The sequence below is a fragment of the Echinops telfairi genome, unplaced genomic scaffold (genome assembly GCF_000313985.2).
Source record: "Echinops telfairi isolate 266 unplaced genomic scaffold, ASM31398v2 ScPeMD7_31;HRSCAF=116, whole genome shotgun sequence".
Classification (NCBI taxonomy): domain Eukaryota; kingdom Metazoa; phylum Chordata; class Mammalia; order Afrosoricida; family Tenrecidae; genus Echinops; species Echinops telfairi.
In genome coordinates, this window is record NW_022103928.1 from 63,735,157 (window position 1) to 63,750,061 (window position 14,905).

At 48.3% G+C, this 14,905-nt stretch overlaps 1 protein-coding gene across 1 annotated transcript in view; it reads right to left on the reverse strand.

The window, feature by feature from the left end:
- Positions 1 to 14,905, reverse strand: part of CACNA2D3 (calcium voltage-gated channel auxiliary subunit alpha2delta 3) — a 982,973-nt gene that overhangs the window by 238,090 nt on the left and 729,978 nt on the right. Inside the window, exon 16 of the mRNA XM_004702433.2 lies at positions 14,558 to 14,575. Within this exon, the coding sequence (XP_004702490.1) occupies positions 14,558 to 14,575 (18 nt within the window). The remainder of the gene's footprint in view (positions 1 to 14,557; positions 14,576 to 14,905) is intronic.

The window sequence follows — 14,905 nt, forward strand, 5'->3', positions numbered from 1 at the left end:
TCGGGGCATTTACTCCAACCAGCCCTTTTATTTACCTGATAAACGAGGACCAGGCAGGAAAGACTCACAGAGAATTGGGGTCAGAATTCAGACAGGACCCTGGGCTTGTCTCTTTATATTTGCAGGCTCCACTTGACCATGACCTTTCACTTAAGATCTTTGTGTCTTGCATCTATGCCAATGTGGCTACACAGACTGCAAGGACGTTCTGAGAAGTGCCTACGTACTGCTGTGGAGAGGGAAGTTCCAGTTGATATCACAAGGGTAAAAAGAGGCCAAGTTTATTATTATTATTATTATTATTATTATTATTATTATTATTGATTATTTTAATCAGCTCATTTGAGCACTGTGCTTTTCTTGGAAAGCAGCACGTTGAGAAAAGGGTGAGCAACAGAAGCAAACAGATGTGGATGAAATGAATTCCAGGGCACAGTATTCAAATTTTCGGAGTTAAATGCATTTATCCAGGCTTTCCATCCATCCATCCTTCCATCCATCTATCCATCCTTCCATCCATCCATCCTTCCTTCCATCCATCCAGTCATCCTTCCATCCATCCATCTGCTGCTTCCGCACTACCAAGGGCAACTTAATATTTCCAACTTTGCTTAAAATGTTTTATATCCCCATCTCCTTACATGTGATACCGAGCTAGACCTTACCATGCTTATGCCCATTTTACAGACGCAGGCATAGTAGATAAAGCCTCTGGCTACCATGTCCCAGATGAGTGCAGAAAGGTCATTAGAGACTTTCTGTCTTGGTCACTTTGCCCTCGGCCTCTGGCTCTTAGGGAACAAAGGCAGATCTCCTGTTCCCCTGGAAGAACATGGAGTGTATTGAAAGGGGCAGTCAAACTCACAATCCCTACGGTGGGAATAGCCAGGACTTTCCATCGTGGAATAAGTGGGCCTGAAAAGGGACACTTCCTCACTGAGGACCATTTCAGGGTAACCAGGCCCACTGCCATCAACTCAGACTCATGGTCCCCTGGGTCGTGTGTCCCAGACTGTGGATCTCTGTCGATGCAGAAGGCCTCCTCTTTCTCCCGAGGAGCGGCCAGTGGTTTCTAACTGCTGACCTTGCGGTTCGCGGGGCAGCTCCTACTTAAGCCCACTAGAGAAGAAAAAGGTCATCAACGGCTTAGAAACCCACCTATGCCCTATCCAGCTCTAAACACAGTCATGCTGATCGGAAACTCACATAGCACACACTGCCCCAGTGAAGTCACTTTTAAAGAGGGCTGTGTACGCGTCATCACAAACAGTTCTGGTGCTTCCTAGCCACTCCTGAGTTCACGATTTGCTTCCCACGTCCCCTCACCAGTGGTCTCCACTCCTTGTCCTTGCGGAACCACTGCCTCAGTCTAAATGTCTCTATGCATCGGTCCTCCTGTGCCTCAGAAGCTAGGAAACCTGACAGGAACAACAGCAAACACACGCAGAACAGTAAACAGGAAGAATAAAGGTAAGACAACGGTGTAAGAAAGAAAAGACTGCCAGTGGCCTACCGGTATTGAACATAGCTTGGCATCTGTTCAAATCACATCCATGGGAAAGACAAAGCGCGTGCCTCTACCCATGACAGAGTGCGCGTCTGCGTGCGTGCATGGTGGCCTGGCCAGCAGAGTGCCTCAGGGGTGCAAACGCTTAATGTGCTACCGGGCCACCAACCGACCATTGGAGGTCTGAGCTCACCCACCAGGGCCTTCAGAGAAAGGTCTGGTGATGTGCCGCTTGGCCACCTGTGGGTCACCACACCCAGGACTCGCCTCCATGGTCCCGGCTGGATAGACATGCTAGAGAGCAGCCTGGGGACCACTCTGGCTAGACTTGTCACGGGGGGACTGGGGGCTGGACGGAAGCAGGTTGGGAAGAAAAATGTAGAGAAGCGAGATCAGGCAAGATACTGAAGAGACGCTGTGCCTCTGTCAGCGCACGCGCCCCGGCCTGGCCTCTCCATAGGCCGCCAGGGGCACGGCTTCGAGTCGTTTCCTCTGGGAAGGCAAATCCGTGCCAGGGCATTACTTCCTGCCTGGCATTTTCTACCTCATGAAACTAGACTGGGTTTTTCGAAATCCTTCTAGTTAACTTGAAGGGATAAACCTCTAACTTTCCAATTGTGAACTTCTTGGTAGCTCTGCTCCGCAGGGCTGCACGACTGCTCTGGGTTACCCGAGGGTCATTTCAGGCGAAGCCTTTGGCGTGGGATGTCTGGCAGCAAGTAAGGCCTTCTCCCCGCAGTTCTCTAGGGGCTGGGCGACATTTGGGCTGGTAATGAATAGATGTCCATTAATTGAGGGTCAGGCCAGGAAATAACATGCCTGGGAAAAGGCGCAGGCAGCTGAACTGTGATCAGACCAGCAACAAAGAATGTGACTCTGTTCCAACGGTAAGAAACATGGAAAGGGAGTCCGAGTGGCACAGGGGTGAGGCACTTGGCCACCACCCTGATGGCTGTGGGTGGCCACGAAGCTGTTCTGCGGGAAGAAGATATGGCAGTCGGCTTCCACAGTGGTTGACAGCCTTAGGTGCCCGAGTGGGCACTGCTGCCCTGGCCTGGTGGATTACTGTGCCTTAGACTGGACCTGACGGACCTTTTTCCAAGTATGTTGGCGCCCATTAAAATGGCCTCTTTTACAATTTCAGCGTGCAGAAGCAATCTAAATGGGCAAATTCTGTCAATGAAGATGAACATTTTGCACTAAAAGACGGTGATATCAAAAGCCAACAAGGAAGGAAAGGCTATGCTCAGGAGCTCATGGTTCTCCCACGTGACTTGCGGCATTTTCTAATACATCTAAGAGACAGGAAATCCCCAATGGTGAGGACCAAAGAGGTCAGATTAAAGTCACTGAGGAAGATTTGACATTGTTTTCATTCAGCTTTGACTTAGATTTATTTTTTGCCATTGTGTTAGTCTATTGTGCCATCCTGGCCGATAAACACTTGGGGTTAATTAAAGGGAAGAGAGATAAATGGCTCGGTAAGCCTTGCCTTTCTAGTCTCGGGTCTCTTGCTTTGTGATGGTCGGACCAGGGTGCAGCTGCCTTAGCCAGTTCCCTGCTTCAGCTTGCAGGGCCCACTTCCTGCAAGACACCTCCGAGGAGAAGCCGCATGGACCTACCCCGATGCAGCCCTCGGTGCTGGAGCAGCCATGTGGGGACCCCTGCCAGCACTGAGATGCTTACACGTTCACTGACTTGGCTTTCCTCCTGCAGTCAGTGTCATAGTGTGTGTTTTGTGAGAAGGAGGAGGACTTTGCGGATTGGTGTCAGACATATGGGTTAATAGGTTAGTGTTGGGCTTGTGGGCTTGCGCAGCACTGGGTTGGGATGTTTTCTTGATGCACACTTAACCTTTATATAAAACTCTCTCTTATACATGAGTTTCTGTGGATTTGTTTCCCTAAAGAAACCAGACTGACACAGCCATTGATCTGGTTTCCAAGTTCATGGTCCCTTGCCTTGTGCCGACTTTGAGTTGCCACTCTGTGGGTGTCTGTCCTTCACCACCTTCTTCTGAGTGCTCCTGGGGCTCACGGAGACACAGAAGTACAGTCAGAACAATCGTCCATTTCCCCTCAGGTTCACATACCCTCGGCTGCCTCACTCTGGACGTCACGAAGGTGCTTGATACGGTTGTCCTTTCAGCAACACTCTCTTGCAATGTCTCGGCCGTCCGTGTGGATCCATGAACCACGTTTTCAGAAAACCCACCTAGTGAGTTCAGTGACAGATGTGGACTTTCCAAGCAGTGTGGAGATGGAGACCACAACATTCCAACGACTTGACTTTAAGAGTGCCTTTCGGTCCAAGGCAATGGTCTATAGATTTGCATTGAGGGAAAACAGAGTAAGACCTTGGGGTTCTGCAATCGATAATACCCCTCTGAGGATGTCCTCAGGTTTAATACGTAACGTGCTAGCATCATTGCCACGATATCCCACTTCATCGGGCTCTTCTCAGCCTCTGCCTTTCTCGCCACAGGCCAAAGGCTCGGCATCTTCTCTGGGGAGATAAGAACACTTGAGATGCAAACAAGGTTTGCAAGCCATTGTTTTACTTCAGGTGTCCCTTTTCCTTTCGAAAGACAGTTCATGTGAGCGATGTTATGAGCAGGGTTTGGTTTTGCTAAAGAGCTCATGAGGGTCACATTGTGTAGGTGTTGTGCTTCATTCAAATACTTAGGAAAAGAAAACATTCATATATCGTAAATAATATGCCTGATTTATTGTTTTTAAATAAGACTTTGAATTCCTAAAACACTAGAAAATACGTCCAGAACTATAAAACATTGACATCTTAGAGATGTGTTTGTCAATTCTTGGTTTGGGGCTTAAAAACATCTAGTTCCTGTGCCTTTTTTTTTTAATACGAGAATACATCCGGGTTTCAAGATCATTTCTACCTTGCTTTTCTCGATGTGTCTATATCAAGCACGGGGCAACACTACGAGCGCCATGAGAAGTACTTCGGGGCGCCCTCAGAGGCTGCCCGACTTCCTGGGGCACTGAGAGTGATGGGCTGCTGACCCTGACCTTCTCAGGAAGTCCCATAAGGAGGGAGCTTTCAACTCCTTTATGGAGCACAGGCAGTAGGTGATGATGGCTCAGTGTTCAGAGTCACATGGGAAGACTGGAGGGCCTGGACCTTAACTCTGCCTCCCGCCACTCTCCATCTCTGAACCACGAGGGTCTCGTGCCTTAGTTCCCAGAGCCAAAGCCTAAGCTCCACTCTGTCTCAGTGAGCACACGACCAGGTGCTAGACGTGCTGCTCGGGGACAACTATGCCAAACATAAGCTGGGCACCCCACTTCTCTGCCTCTCCCTTCTCACCCGGTGTTCTTCTCTTCCTCCCAACAAGTCCCTTCACTGGAATACTCATCGATAATACGTCCCACACTTGCCAATGGAGGAGCATGTGGTAGGCGACGCCCTGAGTTCAGCATGGCCTTTTCATGGACTTCCCAGGCTGGGATCGATGTTGCACTAAGCATCTGCCATTGAATGGGTCTTGGACTAATAAAATGATAATGACATCAATTTCTGTTAGGGGTGAAAACTATTAATAAATAAAGGTGGTTTCTGGACTCCTCCGGTGCAAGATAGCCAGTCATTTATACACTGGAATCCTTAGGATTAGAGCTGTCTGTTCCCAGAATCAAGGAGCTCTGGTGGCATTGTGGTTACACATTGGGCTGTGGACCATAAAGTCAGTGGTTTGAAACCAGCAGCTGCTTCACAGGAGATATAGCCTAAGGATATATAGCCTCAGAAACCTAGGGCTTTCAGAGCTGCAGCTCCTCTCTGTCTGACAGGCTCTGCACGAGTCAGGATCCAGGCCGTGGCAGTGAGCTCTTTTCCTTTGGAGGCTAGGAATCACCTATGTGTCTGGGAAAAGCTGGCTAATGAAACAAGTTGAAAAGTTAACCTCTGTTAGCTTATTCTATTTAATGTACTTCTGAATAAGGCATTAATTTCTTCATTATAACTACAGTAGCTCACTTACAAAATTAATAGGTGTGCATTATACATGACTTGGAAAGCATGAAATGTTTTAGCAAGAATACAAAATAAATATTTGTCCTTCTGCCATTGGAAAACATTCACTATCAAGCATATCTACGTTCATGTTTGTATGTGTACACACAAACACACACACATATACACAATAGGAAAATATTGTACACAAGCTGTTATGTTCTGATCTGAAACCAAACTTATTTTCTCACATTATGAAATCTCCTTTTAGTGTACAGTTTTGTGATTGCATCCTAATACTTTCTTTTTGAAAGTGCAGTGGTTTCTGTAATCACTTTTCTACTGATGGACATTTTGGCTCTTCTTAGTGAGTTCAAATGGACTAATATTGGCCATTCTTAGTCAGACAATCATATGGCTTAGTATGCCGAGAATGAAAAATTCAAGAGGAATGGAATTACATTCATCACCAAAAAGGCCATTTAAAGATCCATTCTGAAAGACAATGCTGAGGTAGTATAATACGTATCTGCATACAAGGAAATCCAGTCACTACAACTATTATTCAAAGTTCTGCACTAACCACTACAGTTAAATAAGCAACAGCCACAAAAACTTACTGCATTCCAGTTGATGCCGACTCAGAGTGACCCTATAGGGCAGGGTAGGACTGGCTCTGTGAGTTCCCAAGACTGCCCCTCTTTACGGGAGTGGAACTACTGACCTCACGTTCGCAGTCCAATGCCTCTCCACTACTCCACCAGGGCTCTTCCACCACTACAGATAATGAGGAAGGCATTGAAGAATTTTACCTGTGTCTCCTGTCTGAAATCGATCAAAATGCAATCGAGATGCATAGACAATCGTCGGTGACTGGGATACAAACGTTGGAAACAAAGAGGGACAATTTGGCCTTAGTCATAAAAAAATTTTTTTTTCTTTTAGCTAAAGACTAAGAGAATTTTATAAGACCAATGACTTTTTCATTGCAAATACTTTTTCTCAGCAACACAAATGGTGATTATACACTTGGTGATTATACATTCTCCAGATAGAATACACAGACATCAAATTAACTACATCATGGAAAGAGACAAGGAAGAAGCTTAATATCAGCAGTTAAAACAAGACAGTGAAACAGACCATCAATTAATTGGTCATTTTCAAATTTAGGTTGAAGCTGAAGCAAAGTAAAACTAGTCCATGACAGCTAATATACAAGATTCAGCATTTTCTTCCTGACTTTTGAGAGCATCTTAAAAACTGATTTATGCATTGGGCACTATTCACAGTAGGCTGATAAGCTGTGGGTTGACAACAGGAACATAATAAATGAAAAAAAAGCAAATATCATTAAGCAGCCAGGAAAGAAAGATCAAAGTAGATATCAGAAGAGACTCTGAACTTGGCTTTTAATCACAGAATAGCTAAGGCAAACGGAAGAAATAATGCAGTCAGAGTTGAACAGAGATCCCTATGACAGCTCCAGAAGACAGAGTGGAGCATTATAATGAAATACACAAAACCAAAAGGGGAAAACACACTCAACATACCTTCAACTGAGAGAACTTTAGAAAAACTTCAAGCCTTGAGTTGTGATATTGAAAGAGTCTATGAACAAAATATTTAACAACGTGGGAAGCATCAAAATAAGGTGGGAAAGTTACACAGAGTCACTGTACCAAAAAGAACCAGTCACCATTCAACCATTTCAAGCTGTACCCATGGTCAAGAACCAACGGCAGGAGCCAGAAGGGCCAGGTGACGTGAAGGCCTCAGCCCAGTAGCAAGGCGCCAAGAGTTGTGGAAAACCTGCTGAAATGTCCCAGCAGGTTGAGGAAGCACTCAGCCACCCATGCTAAGACAGACGGAAGACAGCTACTAGGCCAGCTGACTGGAAGAGACCTATATTTGTACCCATTCCAAAGGAAGGTGACCCAAAAGAATTGCTCAAATTATAAAACAACTTCAGTGATATCACATGCAAGCAAAACATTTTTCTGAAGATCATTCACCAACAACTGCAGCAGTAACTTACAGAGCTGCCAGAGGTACAGGTCGGATTCAGAGGAGGACAGGAACAAGGGATCTCATTGCTGATGTCAGACGGATCTTGGCTACAAGTAGAGAATACCAGAGAGATGTTTACTGCATTTTCTCGACCACATAAGGGCATTTAATTGTATAGATCATAACAAACTATGGGTACCCTTGAGAAGAATGGGAATTCCAGAACAGTTCACTGTGCTCATGCAGAACCTAGACATGGACCAAGAGACAGCTGTGTGGACAGATCAAGGGAATGCTACCTGGCTTAAACTCAGGACGGGTCTGCGTCAAGGTTGTATCCTCTCACCATACTCACGCATTCCATCTGTATGTTAAGTAAAGAATTCAGAGAAGCTAGACGATGTGAAGAAGAACAGGGCATCAGGGCTGAGGAAGGCTTATTAACAACCTGTGAGGTGCTAATGACACAGTTCTGTGTGCTGACAGTGACAAGAACAGGAAGCACTGCAGCCTTCCACATGGATCACAACTCACTGTGCGAGCCCAACTCCGCCCCACTGGCAGCATCATGATAAAAGGGGAAATGATGGAAGACCCATTCTTGGATCCACAATCAATGTGGAAGCCGCCATCGAGAGACCCAAAGGCAGGTTGTCAGAGGTACATCTGCCCCACAGGACCACTTTAAAGTGTCGAAAACAAGGACGACACTTTGAGAGCTTTTCCAGCTTCTCAAATACATGTGAAAGCTAGACACGGACTGAAGAAGGCCGAAGGGGAATCGGTGCAGTTGCTGAACTGCAGTGGTGAAGAGTGCTGAAACGAGCCGGCTGCCAAAAGCACAAACAAACCTGTCCTGGAAGAAGCACACCCAGGGGCAAGGATGGCACGACCTCGCCTCAGGTCTGTGGACATCGTGTCAGGGGAGACCAGTCCCTGGAGAAGAACATCACGCTCGGGAAATGAGAAGGGCAGAGAGGAAGAGGAAGACCCTGACAAGAGAGGCAGATGGATAAAACGGTTGCAGCCAAGGGCTCACAGGTAACCACTGTGAGGAGGGCCCGGCCCGGGAGAAGTTTTGTTCTCTTCTCAATAGGGCCGCTCCGAGCAGCTCGGAGGTGGAGGTGTGAACCAACAACAGCTCCGGTGGCAACGAAGGAAAGCAAGCGACCAGCTTCCGTGTCCAGGCAGGAGGAGAGAGAGCTTCTGGAAGCATGCACAGGGGAATGACGTGTCCACACACCCTATCCATGTGAAGGGGCGGGCTGTTTGCAGGCTTGTTTTTTTAAAAAAGAAAACACAAACAAAGTACACAGTTTTTCATGCTTAAGAATAATATAAGAAAACAAACTTAAAATTTGTAAATAACCTTATTCTTTCTCATAAATCATCCCTGTTTTTACCTTACAGTATTCTTGACTTATAATAGGGTATAGATGCTGTAGCACCTCGAATAGGAGGTTTCAAATCATTTATGGAAAGATTATTCTATCTTTTAATTCCATCTTCCTAACCCTTTGACTCCATCAGAAGCCCTGGTGGTGCTGTGGGTTCATTAACCACACATGCACCAGCTGCTCTCTGGGAGAAAGATGGGGTTGCTCATCTTCATAGGGGTTACAACCTCCGGGACCCACAGCGGCAGTTCTAGCCTGTCCTATAGGGTTGCCGCGAGACGGAATGGACTCCAGGCCAGTGTGTGGGGGTTTGGGGGTTGGATCTATATGACAATGAGTTAAAACATTTCATTTAATATAAGTACATTAACACACATGATCGGGTTATTTTAAATTAGCCAATGTGTCTTTTAAGTCAGAAGTGCAAATCAAGCCCTGCATAGAAAGAGCGCTCCCTGGTGCCCTCAGTAAGGAACCAGGGTTTTTGCCAGCACCTCTCAGCACTCCCAATCAGCGAGGAGGTGTGCTGCCTCCGAGGGTCCTGCGTTTATTAATGTAAGGTCTGAAATGCCGAGTTGGACAGGGCCATGGAAAAGGGGTCAGCCCAAACTCCCACAGGTATGAAACTTGCAAAGCTCCCCCGCCCCACTCACGCCCAGCCCCCTTCCTTGGCAGCAGGAGGGCCTGCCCACGCCCTCAGTCCCAGACACGCTCCCACAGACCTACCAGAGCAGGGGCAACATGCTTCCTGCCTTGACCCTCACTTTGGCCGTGTAATGCACCACCCTCGATTTCCCGAGGACCCACCGGCCACTGGAGTAGCAGATGAGTTGGGCTCACTCTGGTGTCTCTGGATCCCGCCTTCTTCATCAGCAGATCAAATAGATGGTCTGCTCATTTAAACCATAGGCTGCTATCAGCTTGCAGGAGGTAAAAACTACCAACCTGGATATCCCCCGCTTGGGGGTGGACCTCAAGGTGCCCGGCAGAAGTGCCTATCAAGTGGCCGCCCCAGAGGAAAAGGAGGGTCATCAAAGCAAGACCAGGAGTCTGCACACAAAGCAAATACGAGCAAATGCAAATGAGTCACCAAGCAGGACCAAAAGCACGCAGCTCTCCCTCTCAGTTCTGACCTTCAGTGGCCGTTGATTCTGTGGGTTATGTCACTGTCATGAAACACTACAGTCACTTGACCAAAGTTCTACGAAAACGGCAACTGTGTAGACTTTTAATGGCTTCTTTGCAATGACAGTGCATTCAGCATTTCAAAGGACAGACTGAGAAAGGATGATCAATGAGGCTCTGCCATTGATGAAAGCTGATCACACTGAGATAAGAGTTAGCCCCAAATCCACTGGCAGTAACCAGAGGACAAAACAAAACCACCTCCACCCCCTGGGGGGAAAAATAGAAGAGTAGAGAGAAGAAGGGGTCGAAAGAACTTTACACACAAGCAGACTTCCATTTATCCCTCCCCACCTGCCAAATATACACAAGGAAACAAAGACAATACCAATGGACCAGGATGCTATTTCCTCTCAGCGGAGGAGGGATGCTAACAGAGCAGTTCCAGCCTGAAAGATGCTCTAGAACTCGACCTGCCTGGCCGAAGCTGGTTTATGCCCTCCTGAGTCCTCCCGTGAGTTAAACAGCAGGCACAGAACAACAGACCGCAGAGCCCGCTGTGCTTGCTCAAGGAGGCAAGGGAAGCTCTTCCCAACAGGAGACAACACTGGTCCAGCAACTACAGGGACCAGTTTGCCAGGCTCTGCAGCCCTGAGTTCATCCAGTGCTGTTCCAAACAGGATGAGCAATATGGTTTTCTTTAGCGATGGTTTTGAGAACATGCTTTGCCTGCTCAGCACTTTGAGGCTGATCTTAACCAATGCAGTGCCGGTCAAGGTGTGGAGAGCCCACGAAGCCCTCACGCAATAGACATGGTAAATCCCAAAGCTGTAGGAATGCAATGCGGAGTGGAGCGGTGGGTACCAGAGACTGGAGACATTACCTTTCATAAAGCGCCCAATTTGGAATAACCCAAAGAGTACTTCTTACTTTAAAATAGCCAACCCCCTGACCAAGCTCTTCAGTGACTAAATTAACCATTCAGCGAACACCCACTGTTTAATTCCTGTCGACAGTCTACTAGAATTTGCAGCTTGGAAAAACTGAAAAAAGGTTTTCCAGCCATGACCACTGGAAATACACTTTCAAATGGTGTCTGGTAATTCTGCTCTGGTATTGGTAGGGAAGAGATCTCTCAACTATTTCGATAGACGCCAACAAGGACCATGTCTGGGAAGAAAGACAAGCCTCCATCACAAACATATCTCTGTGAGGGCTGATTCAGACACTCAACATACGGGAGAAAGCAGGTGACTCTCTACCCAAAAGGACAGTCCTGTGAAGGCTCGCAGGACGGGCCTGTGATGCTACGTCGATTTCAAAGTAGGACTGCATCCCTAGTGAGAGTACTTAGCACTCATGGGAGATGCCACCAGCTGGTACCAGCCCAAGGTTACGTAAAAGGTAGACATGTGGAGGACTACTCTAAGAAGTACATAAGGAACACAAGTGAAACAGAACAAAATAAAATGTGCAAACACATTGTTGCAGAAAACAGCCCTGAGGGACTACAGGATGTGTTGCGAAGATCCTCAGTACATGAAAGTCATGAAACCCATACCTTATAAGCAACAATTATTAATGGCTGCTACACACAAGTGGGGCACTCCAATGGGACATATTTAGTTGTAGATCAGCCAAGAGAGGAAAATAAGCATGTTTACAGAGACATGACTACTTAAAATATTTGTAGAGAAAGCAGTTGTAGATGATACAAAGACAGATTCCAACAAAAACATAGCACAAATCCCGACGCACGTGGTCCAATGTGGGAGCTCATGACCTCATGTGAAAGGCAGGCCAAAGAGAAGGAGCTGAGGATCATTCCCTTTACCCCCAGCACAACCATGTCTTAGGTTTGGAAGGGGCTCACTACAGTCATGTCCACAGATGGCGAAACAGACAGCGGGGAAAGTAGTTCAAAGTATCGCCCCGAAGTCTTTGCTCTGTTGGGTTTGAAAGGCCAACTTCCATTTTTTTTCTGGCTCTGTGTGCAAAGGTTCAATCAGTTCATAGACGAAGATTCTGGTGAGATAGGGTCACCAAATGCCTTTTTAGGGGGCGGGGTGCGGGGTCAAATGAGTCAGAACCAGAAAGTGCTGGGGGGGCGGGGCTCGGCTTAGCACCCCCTCCCTCAAGGCTGCTCTCCTAACCTGCTTGGGAGCAACAGGGGCCAGACGGTGACAACAGGTGGCGGGGCCCTTGGGCTGTGAACATGGATCAGGTGTCAGGACCTGTGCTAGGCACAAGTAAGAGGTGGAACTCTCAGAACGACACTGAGAACAACAGGGAGCGTCGTTCTCCCGGTGGTGAAAACCAGGTGTGTTAGGTTCAGCGAGGTGAAATCACCTGCCCACCATCACAAAAGGGGGCTGGACTCGAATTCACCACAGTCCTTAGCTGGTCAAGCAGTAAGACAGCACATGCCGTTGAAAGTCATTGGCACCTGTGAGGCCCTCATCCTTCTAGCAGAGGTCGCTGCCGAGGTCACTCAGACAATCCTGGAGAGTGAAGAGGAGCGAGTGGGAGCAGGGACAGGGATGCAGAGACGTCATCGGGTGGGGACTAGCAACCCCAAGGAAGATGCACGCCATCTGCAGCACGCCTCCCCTCAGCTTTGCACACTTTATGGGGACAGTGGTCATGAGGTGGGCTGCATCTGCAAGGTCAGCATTTTGAAACCACCAGCCACTTGAGGGAACAAAGATGGGGCTCATGACTCCCGCAAAGACTGACAGTCTCGGAGACCCACGGGGCAGTCTTTCCCTGTCTTACAGGGTCACTTTGAGTTAGCATGAACTCTATGGCAGTGGATACTTTTGGTTTGAGACACCCTGGGAACTTGACATTTACATTCAAACTCTTTCGCCAAAGAACAGAACTGCCCAGAAACTATCCCAATGGTCTCTGAAAAGATTTCATACAGGTTATAACATTTTATAAAATGTTAGTTAAAAATAAGTACCTTTCTTTACCTTAATCCAAAGCAGATCACCTGTAGCCCTGGTGGGGAACAGAAGGTGAAACCCTCGCTATGAAGGAGCTCCAGAGCATGGCCCTCGGGCTAGCTAACATCTTTCGGAGTCCAGAAAAGAGGTAAGAAAGCTGTGGGGTACCTTCCTTGGTCCTGGAGTTGGCATGATCACACTGAGAAGCATGGCCTCACGCCTAGGGCACGCGGCGAGTCAGTCCATTTTGACAGAAGGAAAGAGTGTGACGAGCCAAGTGCAATCACACAAACATCTGCCCAGCTGCAACGCTTACGACCTTAGTCTGTGCTGATCTGTTCTGAATTCCATGACTGATGGCACTTCACACTGATGGGGGATCGTCTACAACAGGAACGCTTTGTAAATCCATCAGTGGAAAGTTGAGAAATAAATTCCAGTGGGTGAAGGCACCACCTTTGCTTAAGACTCTTTACAAAGAAGTTTCAAATGTTTGCAGTCAAGGAAGCATCTGCTGTCAAAGAGGCTGAGCCTTCCAAACCGTCTGGACGTCTGACTGTGGGTTTACCCTTGACGCGTGTGCTCTCCTCACATGCTGTAACTCATCACGAAGTGTTCACCCCTCTCCTGAGGCTCTGCTGTGCAATCGAACACTGCCGCAGGCCACTCCCCACACCGGCAGGGCTCGCCTCATAGAGCTAGTGGAGAGATCCCTGGCCACTGTGTACTGACTGCTCTTGTGGAAGGAAACATGAAGGCACCGATCCTCCCGGTTCCAGACCGCAAGTGTGGGGGGAACGGCATCAGTTTCGTGAGGGTGCCCTCCCTCCACGTGGCCAGCCTGCACGTGTCCCCCAGAAACCACTGTGTCTCCTGGGAGTCTTGCTGGAGTGCGTAAAACACACCAAGAACAAGGCAGCAGGCATCACATGACAAGGTGTAGTGCTGTGACTGTCCTCAAGAGACAGTGACACGCCATGGTGACGACAGCAACCAGCACGGCAACCACACGGACAGAGAACACTTCGACGGTGGAGCCAGGTCATCGCAGACAGACAATGCGCACCAGTGAAAGGGTCTGGCCGGGACAAGAACGCTTCTCCACCCAAGAGTGGTCTCTGAGGTCACCCGGGAGGTGGGAGCGGCAGCAGAGCAGCTGCACTGGCAATGACTGACCCAGGGGAGTTTGGGGAAGGTTTGGCAGAGGAGCCTGGGGTCTAAATTTGGCCACACTCCCTCCGCCTGCCTGCCCAGGTCATTAGCCCAGGCAAGGCCCTGGATTCTATGCCTGAAGGCATGTTGCAAACTTGCTCGTGACTTATTACTTGAGAAATCGTATCAGCTACATTGCGGGCATGGACCGGCCCACAGACCAGGGGCCACAGGGCGTCACTGGTAGGACCAGGCTGGCTGGGGGGGCGGGCAGGGGGGAGGGTGAGTCGGTGGACCTCTCTGTTCTTGCCCCACTTCAGGGTTCTGAAGCAGTGTGCGAGACCGTTTCACTCGTCAAGCACGGTGCCCAATATGCAACACTATGGCGACATGCACACCTGTGGGCTGGGGGGACCAGGATGAGATGTAAAAGCGTTTACCTTTTGTGCCTGGGGGAGCTGGAAAATAAGGAATAAAAGAACAGAAAGAAGCAGTCATTACATCAGACGTTAGTTTGACCTGTGAAATTTCATTAGGTGGCCCCTGGAAAACCACCACGGGGCAAAATCTAGGGAAATAAACTAGCGCTCTTCCCCAAAGTAATGCTGCGGGGCTGGCTTCCTGCGCCATGGTCGGGATCTGCGGGAGCCACAGAGAAGCTCGGAGTGTGGCAGTGGTGTGTTGTATTGTATTGGGACTTGTCATGTCCCAGGCCAAGTGGCAACCTCCTGCGTCTGTCCAGTGAGCCAAAGAGCACAATCCCACAATCCCCTTCCCTCTTTCTGTAG